Source organism: Ornithodoros turicata, chromosome 3, assembly GCF_037126465.1.
Source record: "Ornithodoros turicata isolate Travis chromosome 3, ASM3712646v1, whole genome shotgun sequence".
In the NCBI taxonomy this organism is placed as follows: Eukaryota; Metazoa; Arthropoda; class Arachnida; order Ixodida; family Argasidae; genus Ornithodoros; species Ornithodoros turicata.
Window position 1 is genome coordinate 4,757,983 of NC_088203.1, and position 18,524 is coordinate 4,776,506.

Here is an 18,524-nt window from a genome sequence, read left to right on the forward strand (position 1 = left end):
CATTGCATCATGCGCACGTGGTGAGCTGGCGACCGCTCCGGACGCTCGCGGGCGGGGGAAACCGTGTCCGAAACATCCAGCGACGCGAAGCTGTACGAAATCCTAAAATTTGGACGTTGTTATACGTTAGCTCTATGGGGCCCGTGCACGTTCCGCGAGCGCGTCCGAAAAATCGAGCATGTCCGAAAAATCGATTGCCGACTCTAGTCTTATTGGTGCTTGTCCGCAAGGATTTTAATCCATAAAGTCGGGCATTCGGACTTTGACCTGGCCGTAAAAATGGTATTACTATAAAGGTAAATCCTATGGCAAATGTCCCGGTTCCCAGTGGGAGTTCGACGCATCGAATGAGCCCCACAATCGGTGTCCCGAAAATCAGGCAGCTACTCTACGGGTCTGAGTAATGCTACGTTACTTCCCCTCTTTGGAAATGACTTACACTAGCATACTGCAGATCGAAAACAGTGCTCATTTTCATCATTTGCGGGAACTTACGGGAACTTAATTTGGGGAGGGAAATTGTGAAACGTAGTAGTTCCACGTGAAAAGGAAAACCTTTCTGCGGTACATGGGAAAATCACATTTGAAGCCTTGCTTTTTTTTTTATCGATTTTCAAATTATAGTCAATGGAGAAGCAAGTGAGTGAGAAGATGCCACACCTTGAGACTGTCAAGGGCATGACGAAGCAGATCATGGACCAGTGCTCGGCTGCAGACGGCGTGCTGCTGCAGCAGAAGCTGGAAAGCCTCGTCCGCAGGTGGAAGGCTGTTCTGTCCGAACTGCAGTCACGGAGGGAGAGGTATGGATTCCACTTCAACAGTCGGCATTACCTCTACAGGGCATGAATTATTAAGGTGGCACTTGTAGAGCAATGCACTGAAACGTGCGCGCAGGGAACACCCGTCCACGATGTCGTCTGCTTAAAGTGTACACACCGGCATCAGCAAACAGCGTTTGTTTTATTTAGTCCATGAAAAGAAGGTGTCTCGAGGATTCTATACGCAGAATTTCAATCCTGTTTACGAATGCCGCGCATTTCTGTCAATTTTTGAAGATCTGCTGAGCCTCCACAAGTTTCGATCACGTGACGATGATCGAAAGAGGGGAAAATCCTTTGTGTTTCCTCAAAGGTCGGATGATATGCCAAGTGGTGGGGCTCCGCTAATGGAGTGCAAAAAGTGAGTCCCCCAGAAGACATGAAGGGCAACAATGTTGCCAGATGAGAGCTGGGCGCTCAATTGGAGCCTAAATGAAAATTATTTAATGATTAATAAAATTAATTTTCAAAATAAAAATAATTATTTTTAAATTATTTTAATTAATTTTAGGTTATTTTTAATTTTTAGGTTAATTGTTTTTAATTTTTCAGGTTAATTATTTTAGGTTAATTTTTAATTTATTTATTTTAAAATTATTTTTCTCTAGCTTTCGCGTCACGTAGCACCAAAACATTTTGCAGGAATCTAAAGTGAGACAAGAAGATTTCAATAACATAACTTTAAATATATTACAAAGACGGTTAAGAGCATCAACTATTTACTATACACATTAAAAACAAGACTTTTGCGCAGTAGGCTGCACTTCTTCAGGTTTGAGGACCTGTTACAACTGGTGAAGCGTATATAAAAAAAACAAGTCACATGGTACAAGAGAAAAGGGTAAGGGTGAAGAGAACTACAAACGCAATACAAATATAAACAAAAACAAAACGCAATCAATAGGAGGTGGCTGGACAAGGTCAGACAGACATACAGACGGGTCGGAGGTGTACGTGGAGGTAACTTTGGTAGGATTCTGAAGACCACGAGATCTAGTCCGTGGCAGCACTTTCATGTCGTCTGCTTGATATGCAGGCTCGCCATCGACACTTCTCGCTCTGAACAAGTTCGTGAGGACTTGTCGGAGCTCAAGGCTTGGCTGCTGGAAGTTGAGGGCCTCCTAAACCACAAATTTTCGGATGACGACGACGTCTCGGCGGCAAAGGAGAAGTTGGACAGCATGAAGGTTGGTAACCGAGGACGACGGTCTTCTACGACGGTTTTCTGCACGGTCTCGAAGTGGACCTGCTGCTTTGTAACGCATAAACTCCCGTTGCAGAAATGCGAAGGAGAAACGCGATCCAGGAGATCGAACCTACTCTCCGTCATTCTCGGCGGGTCGGCAGTGAAGCCGAAAGAAGTCGAAGTTCTCGAAGAAAAGTTTCAGAAAGTGAGCTGAATTTGTGATGTATTTCCTAAAAGGACCCGTAACCCGTGGGTATTTTAGAACACATCCTAAGTTTGTGTAACATCATCATCATCTTCCAGGCCACTACGGAGTTGGCGACAGCGATTAAAAATTTGGAAGAGTCCGTTGCACCCATGGAGAAGCTTCTCGAAGCCACAGAATCAGAGCAACAGAAGCTGTCTGTGACACGACGGGACGTTGAGAAGCTGCTGGCTGCGAGGTTGCTCGGGGAAACCTCACCCACCGTCGATGTGCGTAGGAACCGTGGCATCCCGTTTCCTTATTGCGCTTAATTAATTGATCGTTACACATCCGCGCAATTTGTTTTGTTCCTGGTCTCGTAGGTAAACGAAGATGTCCTGCTCAAGCACGGTGCCGAGTTGCGGGAGATTGAAGAAAAAGCGGCAGAAATCGAGAAGCAGCTCCCTCTGATGCCATTGGTCAGGAAAAAGGTGGATCACCTGACGGACAGCTGGAAAGCCATTCAGCAAATAGTCTCCAGGATCGGCCCACCACTGTCTCTAGTCATTGGTAAGAGGCCACTTGTTTTCCGTACGGCTAATTAATTACGCATTCTGGAGTGTCAAGCCCTTAGATGTGAGTCCATGCCATCTCACTTTCCAGACTTCCAGCCATCGATGTGTGCAACAGCAGCTCCTACCATAACGCCGCTGGACGGCTATTGCAGGCAGTGGAACAGTCTGGCAGACGAACTGGAGAAGTGGCTGCAGAGGCGAGACGCAGAGCTCAACGCTCAACAGGTGGACCTCGGCAATGAAGCAGCCATCAACGATGCCATCGACAACGTCAAGGTCAGGACTATTTTGCCGTTTTTGCCCGCGTTAGGTGCACGCGATCAGTTATTCGGGGGGGGGGGGGGAAGACTCGCTAGCTTACCGTAATTTCACGCGTATTAGCCGCGGCTTATGCGCGATTTTTTTCTTCTCACGGGCGCTCTGTTGCTTATCCACCGGTGTGGCTTACTTGATGACTGTTTTTTCCCGGTATTTTCCCGATGCGCCGGTTTTAACGAAAGGGCCGACAGTGTCTCTGGAACAGCACTGCCCTGCCGATGCAGGAACAGTGCGTAACAGGGACGGGTCCACATTCGAGTAGGTTGATCTTCCTGGTGCATTCCCCAAAGCAGCTTTAACGAAAGTGGCGACAGTGATTCGTGTCTTCTGGAAGACCACTGACCCATCATCCATGAAAAACGTCAACAAGGCGTCAATGGCTGGTTAAAGCGGGAGACACTATTTTTTTGGATAATGTGGGTACAAAAAGTATTTTATAAACTTAAGCATTACACGATCTCCTCTGACAGCGAATGCTGTTGTTAGCTACAATCATTTTGTACCTGCTGAAAGATATTTCAGCACCTGCAAAGTTTATAGGAATTGACAAATACTCGATCGAAATAGACGCTAAATTCGGAGCAAACACCCTAATTCCGTTCCAAAACCCAATTATCGTATTTACTCGCATAAATACGCACTTTTTCTCCTTAAAAATCGGAAAATTTAGGAGTGCGCAAATTGCGCGGGAACGTTCATTAAGATGTTCAAACGGCGCAAAATTTCAAAATTTTAGTATGCGGTTCATATAGGGTCTCGACAGGGCCGATACTGACGTTATCACTGCAGCGCGCGAGCACGAAAAAAGCACCCAAATACCGCGCAAGCGCCGACGGAAATACTTCGAGACGCTGCCGGAAGACGCCACTAGTCCGCACTTGGCAACCGAAAGCACGCTGTGTTCGCGCGAACTTGTCATGTTGGGCTGTAAGGTTTGTCCAGCGTTTCTTTCCTCGTTTCGTAGTTCGAGTGATAGTATCGTCCATCGCGTCAGCGGACCCCCCCTCCCACCTCCAGATCCGTCCCATCCTGCCATCCAACCAATGAGGCCGATGTCCTCAATGGCGGCAGAATGGAGTTGGAAGGATCCTTCCGGAATGCTTTGACCTCGCTCGCATGAGGTCATCCACAGGAGGCGAGCCGATGGCAGGTGGCTACACACACACTGACTGTCCCCATGCTGGACACAAACCGAATCTGAAAAAAAAAAAAAAAAAAACGAACCTCGGATCGTGTTTGGGCGTCCGAATTTTCAGTCGTAGTCGAACATTAGCTCAATGGAGCACGCGACCATGCCGTGATGCGCGCGATGTCCGAAAAATCGGTCGGCGACTGTAATTAACATTCCCTGTCAGGCTGCCACAGGGAACGACACATTTTAACTGCCGCTGGAACGAAAGAGTCTTAAAGGAGCATGGAAGTGACATTTAACGTGACTCGAAATCCTGCTTCATTCGTGAAACTGTCCACAAGGAGTCACCATGGAAAATATTTCCGCTCTGCAGCGTATTGTCACTGCGCCATAAAATTTACAAAAGACAGTCGGAAAACGGCAGTCGCGTGACGTAGAAGCTGCTCGGTGCCTTTTATCTTGTTTTTTCATCCCGGCTCACGCGCCGCTGATACATGTTTGACCTGTGCCGTTGGACGTCACTGGTCACGTGCTGTAGCCCGTGATACGTCACGCCGTCTTCGGCTTCGCTTCGGCGCTCTTCGGATGTGGAGAGCGTTCCTTAAAGGTGTGCGGAACAGAGCCTTGCGCGTGCTATATGGGTTACCTTGCGCTCATCATTCTTTCGCAGCAGCTCATTTTATTTGTTGTAGAAGACGTTGCGGCGAAAAACTAAAAAATATTTTTGGGGTAACTTCCATGCTCCTTTAAAGGGACTATGAAATTTCCCGAACCCCCATACTTTTTTTCGATGGAAACTGTTCTTCCCGCAGAGAAACTAATATGCCACAAGTTTTTCCGGACGAAATCGCTCCACTCTGCGAGGAGCGCGCGCTGGAAATGTCTCTTCCGCGTTCCTCCTCTCCCGCGCATATTTCCCTGCCGATGGTGTAACTGTACGGACCGCTCTTCGGTTCCCCGTCACGTCACCGGTGTTGCACAATGGCAAGTAATGCCGCGAGCTCGCGCAGTGGCTGCCGCCACTGCCGAAAGCTGCTGTCATGGAGATTTCCACTCCCGATGAACGCATAGGCGGGATCCTACGGCGCATGCTCCTGGCGGGATTCCTCGGCTCGGCAACACGTCACGATGACGTGTTGCTGAGCCGGCCGTGGTCGCGTCAAGTTACCCGTTGTGTCTCCGCTGGGCAGCTCGTCACGGCGCGGCGCCAGCTGTCCTCCCTTCGCCGCTCCGTTTAAATTCGCTCCCGAGAAATCCGCTCGCGCGACGAAAGTAAAATTTCGGTTCTAGACTCAGAAAAATGTCTTCTTTCGAACGAAACGAAGAAAGAAATCGTTTCATAGTCCCTTTAAGCCGCCATCTCGATACAACGGCAGTGGCAAAAAAAAAAAAAAGAAAGAAGGAAAAATAAAAGACGTGGTGCAGACTGATACAGTGCGGTTGGTTATCGTTTGGCGATTCGTACTGGGTAGGCAGCAGTCACGCCTGAATTTTGCAACTGCAGCCCCTGGAATGTCCCTGCCTCTGTCACATCAGAAGGCGAGGGAAACACGCGCGTCTGCGGGGCTGAAAATAAACAAAACAAATAAACAAAACCCACCGAAAGGTGGTGGTGGTGGTGGTGGTGATGGCGATAGGGCTTGCCGTTGTCGGCCTCACCTATGTGGGCAACGTCACGACTGACGCCCTGGGGGAATGTGCGTCCTGGGCCGACTTCTAAGGGAACTGTGCCGACATATGTCTGAAAGCGTCTGAGGAAAACCCAGGAAAAACCCCAGACAGCACAGCCGGCACCCACCGAAAACTTGAGAAGTTGCTCGTGCACCGGCCAATCAGCGAGGGGAGCATTGCCACGTGACTCCCGGTTGCGTTGTGGATTTTGTTCGTGGATTCATGGGTTCGAATCCTGAAGGTGCAGCTGAGAAATAACTTTTTTTTTTTTTTACGAACTTCACGTAAACATATGAGTTGCCATTTCTGGAAGGTAATAATGATCTATTGGGGCAATAAAACTGACTGAAATTTGCTAAACAGCAGCTAAAGAAAAGATTCCACCAGTTCGATTCGAAGCCACATTCTCCGGTCGCCATAAGGTTGCTTGTGGGTGGAGCTACAGAGTTGCTACGTGTGAACGCGGACTCGGAAGTTGCTCGAAAGACGATGGTTTGAGTTGCTTCGAGTTGCTGGGAAAAGTTGCCCCGTGTGAACGCCGGCTAAGGGACTATGGAGGAACGGTTTGGGCCGATTTCTGTTCTGAAAACGGCAATGGCATCAAGGGAACAAGATCTAGCAAGGTTACATTTGAACCGAGCCTCCATCTTTGATTGATTGATTGATTGATTGATTTTTATTTAAAGTGCCCACAAACAGCCGTGGCCTTTAGTGTGGTGCACGAAACACAATACATACTCTATATACAACAGGGAACTACACATGCATAATGCTGGCTAATTAAAGATTCTGGGATAACTAAATTAAGAGAAAGATATACTATCGAAATGTCGCACGATCAGAACCATAGTCATTATACACTTTCAGTAACCGAGACAAAGGAGAAGCAACGCTAGCTTTAATACTTTAATACGCAACGCAAGCTTTAATACTTTTAAAAGTCAATTATTGCAAATTTCAAAAAAACTTCCAGAATATTTCATCGCGATATTTCCACGATATTTCACGGCGAATTTTGCTCGCAAATTTTGCTATTTACTGGCAAAAGACCGTCCGCGAATCGGCAACATCCTCCTCCGCGTATGATGTCGCGGGCGAGTCGTAGCAGCCGCCGTTCGCAGCCGTAAATGAATATAGAACATTTTCACTATTTGAACGATTTTTTCGACTTCATATTTTACAGGGTGAATGCTTTCGTTCGGAGGAACGAATTCAAAATGATCGTATACAGTGAACCCTCGTTATTATGACCCCCGTTAATCTGACATTCAGGCTTTATGACCGAATTCCTGGGGAACGGTTTCTTCGCCATGTAAAACCTCCCCGTTAATATGACATTCCGCTTATCAGACTATGACCGAGATTTTTGGGCACAGCTGAGGTCAAACACATGTATTATCCTCCCGTTATTATGACAGCGTCAGGCGCCCCCTTAGCAACCTTGAACAAAGGGACACAGTTAAAGTGGGGCGCAATGGATTAGGGTTACTCCAGGCGTTGTTGACCTCGAGATTACTCATACCTCTTCTCGGATCGCTAAAGTAAGAAAAACCATAAAACACAGTGACCGCCCGTCACTACGAAAGAGGCCAGTGAAGCACTGAAGGTTGCTTTATTTTTTTTTATGAGCAACACAATGACATTCATAATGTTCGCGTGATTGATAGTACTCTTGTCCAGTTAGAAAAGCTGATCACTGCAAGCTACACCAAGCAGTCATTGTTGACAAACTTTTTTTGTTAAATAAATTGTTGTGCAGCATCATGCGTGCGTTTTCTTCGGCCGTGCATGCTCTCTGGTCCCGACCGGGCCGCTTTCTCGTTATTATGACAATTCGCTTTATGACCAGAATCTGCGGGAACGGAGGTGGTCATATTAACGAGGGTTCACTGTATAGGCTCGTCAAATATCCTTTCACGGTCCCTTTAATACGCTTTGTTGGCGCCTAGTTGGCGCGTTCGGCTTATGATGATGATGAAAGAAGTATGCAGACGGAGGACGAATACGGGAGGAAATAGACGGGACGATCCGCTCGGCCCTCCGCCGCATACAATAAAGGGGTCTACCCGGAGCACAGGGGTGGCATCCAATGTATTGCTCCGTAGACGAAAGCGTGCTGGGCGAACGCAATGCATCCTGGACAGGTCCTGGTCGCACGTCACAGCAAACGTCAAGGCACACGTGACCTTAAAGATGGCGGCGCCCGTGATCGGCGGCCAAACCGTTTGTAAACAACGCGGTTGTTGTTTCTGGACGACGTTTTGGATGTTTTTCGATCACGGTAATTATTTTTATCCGATAATCTCGCAGTAAAACGAGCAATTTTACACATAAAGTCTCGTATTGTTGACAACTTCTAAAGATGTGATGACGACCGCGCGTTAACACTTACCGAGCCGATGCGATGTACTTAAACTAAGCTGAAACGGGCTACCATGTTGCGGAAGAATCACCGCATAGTTTACGCTGGCAAAATACGGTCATCTCTTGGTGTTATGACGGCGAAAATATGTCGGTAAGCGGCAAAACGACATGTAAACAAAGTCACATGACCTCAAAATGACGTTTTTCTATGACGTGCGACCAGGACAAGATGGCAGTTTTGCCAAAAGCACCCGCTTAAGGGTAGTTACAACAATGGCGGGTTTGTGCCACCCCTGTGTATATAGGCTCGTCAAATATCATTTCACGGTCCCTTTAATACGCTTTGTTGGCCTAGTTGGCGCGTTAGGCTTATATGATGATGAAAGAAGTATGCAGACGGAGGACGAATACGGGAGGAAATAGACGGGACGATCCGCTCGGCCCTCCGCCGCATACAATAAAGGGGTCTACCCGGAGCGTCCGCTCGAAAATGCGTGAAGCCATTTCCGCGCGGGTGGAGGGGAGAGGGAGCGCCTTTGTCTTGCTGCCCTTTGGCTCTCGGGGAAAACGCTTCGATACTGACCAGGAAGTCGCCGAGGGCTGAATGACGCGTCATTTCCGTCGCCTTTGAAGCACGCTCGGAAAGCTTCTATTCGACACGAGGGTCGCTCGTCGACAACGGCTAATTTTAGGATGACGGCGCATTTAGGATGCAGTGTGGAGCCAGTTCGGCAAAATATTTTTTTTTTTAATTTCGTGTTAGCGCCGCGAAGCAACTGTGGCTATGAGCGGCGTACAGACGTGGACAGATGGAGAGAGAACAGTAGGAAGGAGTGGGGGACAGGGGGGTTAGTGTGCGTCTTGGGCCGACTTCAGGGGGAACTGTGCCGACATTCGTCTGGAAAGTCTTCGGAAAACCCAGGGAAAACCTCAGACAGCACGGCGGATGACAGGATTCGAACCCGTGTCACCTCCCAGTCTCGGCGTGGAAAGCGATCATCTTAACCACTATGCCACGGGGGCTGGTTTTTTTTTTTTTTTTTTTTTACTGATTTTAATGTGTCAATGGTATATACAAGATGCGGTGTAGAACAATAGATATGTACACTATGTATAGATATGCACACGGGAGCTGGTGGTTCGGCAAAATATTCGAGGGTTTCTTATGCTGTCTAGAGTGTAACCTCGTTGCGTCTACGGATTTAGTCTAGAGATGCAAAATTTCCGGAAATTTTGAATCGCTCGAAAAAAAAGCCGGTTTTCTTCGGTTTTTTTTTTTTTGAAAAATTGTAAAAAATGGAAACAAACGTGGTTACTGCTGAGTCGAAGCATTGCCGCCCAAACCACAGCATACAATGAGGTAGAAGTTTTAGTAGTGTTCATCCTCTAGACATAAATGCGGAGCAGAGCATCCCATGAGACTGCTGTCTACTCAGCGATAGGTAATTGGAACAACTCGTCCACTACGACCAGAACTCCGACATTATGTGAACGCGATGGCGATCGCTCGGAGCGGCCAGACGGAGCTCTAAGTTGGTGGTTGTTGGCGGATTAGAGGCACCTAAGGCACTGTTGGCGGGTTGGAACGCATCGAAGGCACGAAAATTTACATTTTTGAATTTTGTCGCCTGGAAATTTGGGGCTGTTTTTCCGGAGACGAGGAAAAAACCCGAAAAGAACTGTCTTTTTCTCGTTTCTTTTCTTTTCTTTTTTTTTTTTTTTTTGTTCCGGGGCTTCGCATCTCTAATTTAGTGCAGCAGATTCCCGATCTTGCGCACGCTGTGTGTTCGAAGTACAAGGGTAATTCGATGTCGCGTGCTTACCAAGGTTGCCATATTTGGCTATACTTTGCGCCAAATTGGCTACTTTTTGGCTGTCGTGGCGCCGAAATTTGGGCAATATAGCGACTTGACTATTTTCTGGCTACTCTCGCGGACACTTTTTCGCGCTACATTTGAGGCAGCAGTTAAAATCGGGGTAGCTTTTTCAGTGGACCACATAACGCCGAAATATTGCACGGTGCGTTCAATCCTGTCTTGCTTGACAAACGACCTTCTCTCTGTCGGCACAGTGTCCTTCGTACTGTTTCGGTTGTGTGCTGGCATGTTAGCAGTCGTTATAGAGCCCTTCATTCAATTCATGATGCCTGCACACCACTGGCTACAGAATTGGCTACATATAAAGGAAATTGGCTACTTTTGGCTATGCTTTCTCGTTGTGCGTTTCAGGATTTTTACCTCGTAAACTCTGCCCTGGGGGAACCCTGCGGGAAACACCTCGGTCGTGTGTTTCTCGAGGCGCCCTGTAACTTCCTAGCTGACACCTCGTCCCTTACACCAGTATTTTAAAACTCGACTAATTAGTGGTATATAATTAGTTAATTAGGCGCAATGAAAAGATACTGGAACTGGATACACGACTGCTTGCAACATGTAATTGGTTTCATCCGCGTAGACCGCTCCGTCTTTATTTTTATTTTTTTAATATATTGGCGATATGTTAATTAGGCACCCTGTATATGTATCGTAACCATCACCTGATCCACGTCGCATGATCATGTTACCTTCGGCCTGTCGACTAATCCGAGCTACATAATTCGACCATTAATGTCGCGCTGGTGGCTCGTTTTACTTCGTACATTACTGTAGGAGAGGTCAATGTAATATGAGTCAGAGGTCAGCGAACCTTTCCACAGCAGGGGCTGCATGACATAACGCAAGGGCCGGGAGCGTTATATTAAAACTATTCACAGTTATTTTGCTTCATGTGATCTACTTGCCGACAAAACTGCATAAAAAAGCTGGATACTCCATTTCTCAGTGTCGGAAGCTATATAGCTGTTGAACAAGAGATAAACTGATGTTCTGAGGCTGGAACAACACAGAAGGGACAGATACAAACAAAGCCTCAAATTGCCTAAGAAATCAACGATGAAAGTCACTGAAAAGGTTAGCCAGCTGTAGGGATCGAACCCACATCTTCTGGATTTCCGGTCCAGGGCTCTACCAAAGTCCAGAAGATGTGGGTTCGATCCCTACAGCTGGCTAACCTTTTCAGTGACTTTCATCTTTCAGCTATAGCTGGTTTGAGCTCACACTTCATTCCCGCTCAATCCGTGCTCCCCTTTCTTTTTTTTTTCTTCTCTCTCTCTCTCTTTTTTTCATAATAGTTCCCGCTCCCAAGACGTCGTGATCTCGCGTAAGACGCAACTTAATCTGCCGTTTCAGCGACTTTGAGCAGACGAAACGTGTCTTTTGCGCGCACAACCCGACTTTCCCGAGGCCCGTCTAGCTAAACATTATTAACGACGCGAACGTCGCGGATTCGCGCGACGTGTTCTGCACCGCTGCCACTTCTGAGACCCGACTGTGTGTGTTCCGCTTATTTTCGCCACGCCGTCTTTCACGGTGGCGCTCTAGTCGCAGCCTGGCGACGGCGCCCTTTTCTCATTCGCCTCCTCCTTTGTTTTCCATTCTTTTTTTTTCTTTTTTTTTTTAAAGTTTGATGGCGTAGTGTGGCGCTGTTTGAAATTCAGCGAGTGTGCCTCCAAATCGCCAGTGATAAGCGATGCTGCAGCCAAGCCAGTTGTACGTCCCGGAAGCGTTTTCTCTCTTTCCTTTTTGCTTGTTCTATGGCCGCTGTTGTCCTTTCTGTCATGTTGTCAAAGTCGTCCAGTCGTCCATACTACTTAACACGAAGCGAAAGCTTGTCTCGTTTTCTTTTTTTCTTTTTTAATTCGTTGTCGCTGCGATAATCCTTTTGAGCATTAGAAAGGACGTGTCAAAGTCTTCCGGGGACTGCATCTTTTGTTCTTTTTTTTTAAAGTATAGTAATGGCTTACTGTAGTATGTCTTATATAGTCTATGTAGTATAGTGTGACTTAAAAGCCATCATTGACCAACAGTTGGTCAATGTTGGCCTTTAAGTTCTGTATTATTAGGGAGCTTTAGCGCGTCGTTCGTGCCCGAATCAAATGACCGGTTCTGCCGATTCGAAAATCTTATTGTGGGGGGAGGGGATATATTTATTAGAACAAAGGAAATTTAAAAAAAAATAGGGGGAAGGTCGGCCAAGTGGGACGCCGGCTTGCTATTCCGCAAAGAAAAAAAAAGGAAAAGAAGAATAAAATAAATAAAAAGAAGAGAATTAGGAAATAAAGAATAAACTAACAAACGGTGAAAGAACGATGAGATATGGATTACAGAAAAAGATGACTTCAAAAAACGAAGATGAGGTTAATTCGTTGAGGATGAGATGGTAGGTTGTCAGGTCGTCATTCCATTCCCCCGCTCATCTTTTATTCAGTCATTTAATTCATCTCATCCTCTCATCGCTTCACGTAACCGTCATTAACTGGGCCCTCATGTCACGATCCGTGGCCAATTGCCCCGTGCTAGAGTCACTGAATAAGCTACGCTTCAGAGTAGCGACACTGAGGCAAAAAGAGCCGCCATATTGTTTCGGATGACCTCCAGCCCCACCTCTATTTTGGCAGTAGAAATAGATGAAGATGAAGTTCAGCAGTGGAAGAAGACTACACTTCGAAGAGCGCTAAATGGATGGCGCTTGAGGTCATCCGAAACAACATGGCGGCTCAGTGTCGATACTCTGAAGCGTAGCTTATTTAGTGACTCTAATTAACTGGGCCCTCATGTCACGATCCGTGGCCAATTGCCCCGTGCTAGAGTCACTGAATAAGCTACGCTTCAGAGTATCGACACTGAGCCGCCATGTTGTTTCGGATGACCTCAAGCGCCATCCATTTAGCGCTCTTCGAAGTGTAGTCTTCTTCCACTGCTGAACTTCATCTTCATCTATTTCTACTGCCAAAATAGAGGTGGGGCTGGAGGTCATCCGAAACAACATGGCGGCTCTTTTTGCCTCAGTGTCGCTACTCTGAAGCGTAGCTTATTTAGTGACTCTACCCCGTGCTATGCGCCACTGCAGAGAAAGACGAAGAAGAAGAAGAAGGAGAGTGGGGCACTCAAGAATGAGCCTCGAGTTAACAGGCTGTTCATGAGACTTGTATCGCGCTTATGGGGAAGCGAGCTGCAGATACTTTTCTGTATTCTAGATGGATTTTGACCATCAAGTGGATCGCTGGTGGATCATTCACATGTTTTCTCGTAGTAGGCGTCACATATCGCGGTGTACTTTCAGACTTTCCCCTTTGTGGGGAGACCGTATAGGTTGAGGAGACCAACTACGTTCGTCATCGTATATTTACCAGGGATCGGAACCGGAACTGAACCCGAACCGAAAACCGGAAAAACCGTTATTTCTGGCGAACCCGAACCGAACCAGAACATCTTTTATTTGCTTCTCCTGAACCGAACCGGAACTGAACCGAAAAAAATTCGTACGGTTACTGGTTCGGGAATCGGTTCAGAGGTGAAATAATTGTACTACTGACCGACATTTTTTTTTTTGACTCACCTGAAATGGTTATCTCACACCTTTCTCAACCGGGTACAGGGAGCGTAAGCTCGCTTTCAGGTAGCAAAATTACTGCCCATGAACCGGTTAAACCGGGACCGAAAACAGTAACGGTTCCAATCCCTGTAAATGTCCCGACCACTGACCGTTTTTCTTCTTCTTTTTTTTTTGTCTGTATATGTGCGGGGGGTTCTCCCTGAGACGAACCCGAACCGAATCAATATGCCTGAACCCGAACAGTACCGAAAAAAATACCGGTTCCGATGCCTGATATGTACACCGCGTTGTTCAACGTGCTGTCAAGCGCACACCGGCTCAGTTGGGAGCCTCGAGCCGAGGTTGGTGAATCAGGAGGACGTGGGAGGCTGTTTCTCATTGAAAGAGCGTTAATCGCCCGTTTGCCAACCTCTCCATAGTTAGACCAAGAGGGGAATGGCACAAGGATGAGCACTTTGTATAGCTTTAATGCTCCTTGCATATACAAACTTTCCCGCACGGAGCACGTGTTCTGGCGCCACAACTGCACGCTTAGAATAAAGGGTGGAGTGGTAACACCGTTTAGGAGGTAATAGTTGTCGCATATGTTGTGTCTGAAGGGTTGCTAAGTTCTACCTGCTACCTACGAATGATAGGGTTACCGCTTCTGATTCGATGAGCGAGGGGGGGGGGGGCGTACGCCTTTTTGTAGCAATTTAGATGGATGATAATTGCTTTTACCACCCCTTTTCACACCCTTTTTTTCGTAGAGTGTGGACGCTGATGCGTGTGAAATGCTCTACTGAATACGTTGTTGACTTTCTTGAATTCAGAGTCCACGGTGCAAAAAAAAAAAAAAAAAGACCGATAGAAAAAAAAGTGATTGTAAGCAAAAGTGGCCAGGGTATGAACAAGTAATACGGCAGCAATAGGGACCGAAAAAGAGAGTTCCCACTGAGGCTGCAACCCGGTTTGTTGGATTCAGATTGCGAAGAAAAGGTCGAAAAAAACAAAGCGATTGTAGCCACTTTACCGTACAGGATATACGTAATCGGCAACAGCAGTCGTCTGCAAACAACAGCCATCTTGCTTCGCGCTGTCAATCGGTCATGCTCGCCGAATACAACGAAACGACTCAGCGCGCGAGTGGGTCGTTCGTGCGAAACCGCGCTCTCCACGACTCGCTCACCCATTCGTGATGCGCATGCGCGACACTCGGATCGGTCGTTTCGTTCAAGCGAAAACGACTCGCTAAAACTCCCTATTATGATTGCACCGATGCATTAGCGATGCTGCAAGCTGTACTTATCGAGGAGGTTGTTTCTCTTTTCCTTTCTGTCTTCGTTTCAGTTAAGTTTGCAAGTTTACAAACTCTTGTTGGACATTCGCGTAATGTCTTGTGATCAATAATAATAATAATATTAATTGGTTCTTTCGGGCAAAAGCTTTCTGGTAGCAGACTATGCACTTCATCAGGCACCAACTGTTTTTGTGTCTGATGAACTGTGGTCTGTTACACGAAGGCTTGTACTCGAATAAACTAACTAAAGCTTTAGTACTTTGTGCTACTATTGATCGTGGCCCCAGACTGGAATTGTGACATTCCTCCAATGTAGTGTGGGAGGTTAAAGCGCCTGTAAAGCGTGCTTTGCCTGCCAAGCACGGGAGCACTGCAGTGAAGCCGACTCACTGACTCTGCTCGAACTGCCGTACGCTAGCTCGAAGTGGCTCTTCCACCCACACGCGTCGCTCTTTTCTGTTGCAGAGGGCGCTGCTTTTGAGTAAGTATTTGAAATTGTACTTTCGCAACGGGAAGACAATTAGGGAACCGTCAAAGAGAATTGTTTTCTCCGGCAGTCCATTTGCTTCTCTAGCTGTTGTTGTTGTTATTGTTTGCGGAATAAGGGATAAGCGACGGATAAAACCCTGTCAAATGTTGGGAAGTAAGACACATTTACGGACGTGTGCTTTCACACATAATCGTGGTGCGTTTGAAAGGAGCGATTCATCACGGTTTGCTGTGGTTATACAAAACGCTATGAAACGGCGATGTATAGTACTAGTAAATTTTTTTTCATCACATTACTTTTCATCGACACGAGATGATGGAAAAGGAAGTGCGGAGTGACGTGTTTATTACGCTGTTTTTTTTTCGTTGGTGGCGTTTCATTGCCGAGCGGTCTGTCGTCCGATATGACTGTATCTGGATCGTGGATCGTGAGTCCTGGGCCGACTTCGTAGGAAACTTGCGCCAACGTTTTGATGACAGCGTCTGATGAAAACGCAAGAAAACCCCCTAGACGGCAGAGCGGATGCTGGGACGCGAACCCATAACCTTCGTTCGCTTTCAGTTTTTCAGTTGAAAAATGCGACCTCGCGGCTGCTCACTACGCTGATGCTTTCCCCCTCCCCTGTCCCCCGCTCCTTCCTTGCTGTCCTCTCTCCATCTGTCCACATCTGTACGCTGCTCATAGCCAGAGTTGCTTCGCGGCGCGAACACGGAATAACTATACGGATGCTACGTCACGCTGGCCTGAATACGTCACCAGCGGTATGACCGAGTGAGTGAAAGCATACGCTCGTGGCAGGTCACTCCAAGCTCGTGCTGTAGGCTGCGTGGGAGGTGGTGAGTTCGCGTCCTATACTTTCCAGGCGAATGTCGGCACAGTTATCCCCGAAGTCGGCCCAGGACGCATCTCCAAGGCGCCCCGATCGTGGCTGGTTTTTTGCGCGAGCTTTTGTACGTGAAATTAAAAAAAAGAACGATGAAAAAATGAAATGAAATTGAAAATGAAACGAGACATTATTTCGACTAAGACACTTTCTACGGTTGACCACTCGATGAATGAAGCAGGGCTTTCGAGCAGTGCTCATTTCGTTGCTCCTCTAACATCTATGATAACCGTGAAACGAGAAAGCAAAAATAAAAATAAAAATAGCGAAGCCAGGCAAACGCCGCCGAAGCCTCATGGAAAACGCGACACGACACGGTGGCGATGTGTGCGTGCGTTCAGTCGTCGTTGGCCAATCGGAAGGAAGCCCCGTTGTTGCCAGCAATCGGGTCTGTTTTTCTTTCGAGCGGTCCGGCGTCACGTCGACTGATTGCTGCAGTGAAGACTTGTCGCGCAGGCTCCTCTATATAAATAGCGTACAAAAATAAGCGTAATAAGAACGAAGTAAGTGACTCAACCGGCGGTATAACGTGATTTAGTCGTAATGCGGGTTCTTTGCTTTGCTTCCCGTTGTAATGGGTGACCATGGTTTACGGCCGTAATTTGAGTAGAGATAAAGGCGTGTGCTTTTTGCTGGATCGCTATTAGTGAGAGTTTCCTCTAGTGTACGTTAGGCGTCGCTGCTGTTGTTCCATGATTCACCGTAACGTGTAACGGTGTTCTTCGGGCTGATCACCAAAAACATCTTGCATTTGTATTGCAGAATTGTTAGGAAAGTCACCATGAACTTACTTCTTCCGTTGGTTTTCTCCAGTGAGTCACTACAAGATGACCCTTATCGTTTGGTTGATTTTTTATGTGGCTCATTAACATTTTTTTCTGTAAAAATGGGGAACATTTGTTGCGTGAGTTTCTTTCTCTCACGGCAAAAATACTAGAGACCAGCTCTCTGCTGTTTTGCATTTAGGTAAAAATACATATAACGAGAGACAAAAAAAAAAAAAAAGCAAGTAGAAACCAGTGAATCCACGCAAAAAAGCTGAAATACATTTTACAACCGTGCAACTATTTAAAGCGAAAGAAATTTGTTCCGTATAGTGAATAAAAGCAGAACGTAACAACGTTGTAGCCTGCGACGTCGCCTTCGCTGCAGAGCGTGAAATTATTGCGGCCAAGCGCAACGTTCCGCGAAAAAAAAAAAGTGAGACGCGCATTATTTCTCTTATTTTCTTTTTTTTGGGGATTGAGTTATCGTTATTTTGCGTTTCTTTGTGAACCATGTCGCTTCTCGATTAACCGAATTCCCCACCGCAGCTCCCGCTTAGAATTATTTCGTGTGTATATACTCCCGTTCCTTCTTTCCCGTTTGGTAATAATCGATGGCCCCTTTTGGGAAGCAGAAAATTTCCGCGTATACATCACCCGTCGTCTGCTACGAAGACGAGAGGGAAATGAAAGGCGTCGTCTGCACGAAAACCAGGAAAAAAAAACTGAACACTTTAAATAAAAGAATTGGTGAACGTTTGTGCACGTGTCTGTATAATACCGTCGAAAAATCGAATCAAACGCGGATATAACGACCCAGGCGCAGCGACCGAACTGAGATTTCTCCGCCTTACGACGCCGTCTGGTGGAACTTTTGTTCCGCCGGCCTATAAAGCCTTTTCAAAAACCGACGGTGTTACTTAATTTTGGAACGAATGTTTGTTCTAAGCAAAATACACCCGTTAAATAATCGCGGCACGCGACAATAGTTCCAATCTAGCGTGAAAACGAAAACTCGTTCGTGCGTCGTCTGCTAACTCAGACGGCGGACGTCCACCCCCGCTGACGAATCGCGAATGGTGCAGACCCATGCGCCGTTGTCATAGAGACGCGCAATCCGTTGCTCTGGAGACGGACCCGGTCCGTAAGATGGCGGACGCTGCGCGTTCTGGGTTCTCCAGTGTCAGTGTCAGTGCGGCAGTCGGCGGTTGGGGTTGTCAGGGGTTTTTTCCGGTTCTGGTGCCAACCCGGTTGTGGCGTGAGTGGTATACTCCCTAGCAATTTTTTTTTTTTTCGGTGCTAAGTCTCGTTGTGGTGACGGTGAAGAGGTGTTTCTGCGACATTTTGCGGCTGTGTCGTTGTGGTGATCTTCGCATTATCGCATCGTCGTCTGCATTCGCCTGTGTCTGCATCTGATTTCTGGCACA

The 18,524-nt window shown here is 47.0% G+C and overlaps 1 protein-coding gene across 6 annotated transcripts in view; it reads left to right on the top strand.

Moving 5' to 3' along the window:
- LOC135387862 (dystrophin-like) overlaps positions 1–18,524 on the top strand; it is a 281,706-nt gene that overhangs the window by 76,560 nt on the left and 186,622 nt on the right. For all 6 annotated transcript variants that reach the window (XM_064617042.1, XM_064617043.1, XM_064617045.1 and 3 more), the window contains 6 exons: positions 625–800; positions 1,855–2,005; positions 2,099–2,209; positions 2,308–2,478; positions 2,572–2,758; positions 2,852–3,039. In XM_064617042.1, the coding sequence (XP_064473112.1) occupies positions 625–800; positions 1,855–2,005; positions 2,099–2,209; positions 2,308–2,478; positions 2,572–2,758; positions 2,852–3,039 (984 nt within the window). The remainder of the gene's footprint in view (positions 1–624; positions 801–1,854; positions 2,006–2,098; positions 2,210–2,307; positions 2,479–2,571; positions 2,759–2,851; positions 3,040–18,524) is intronic.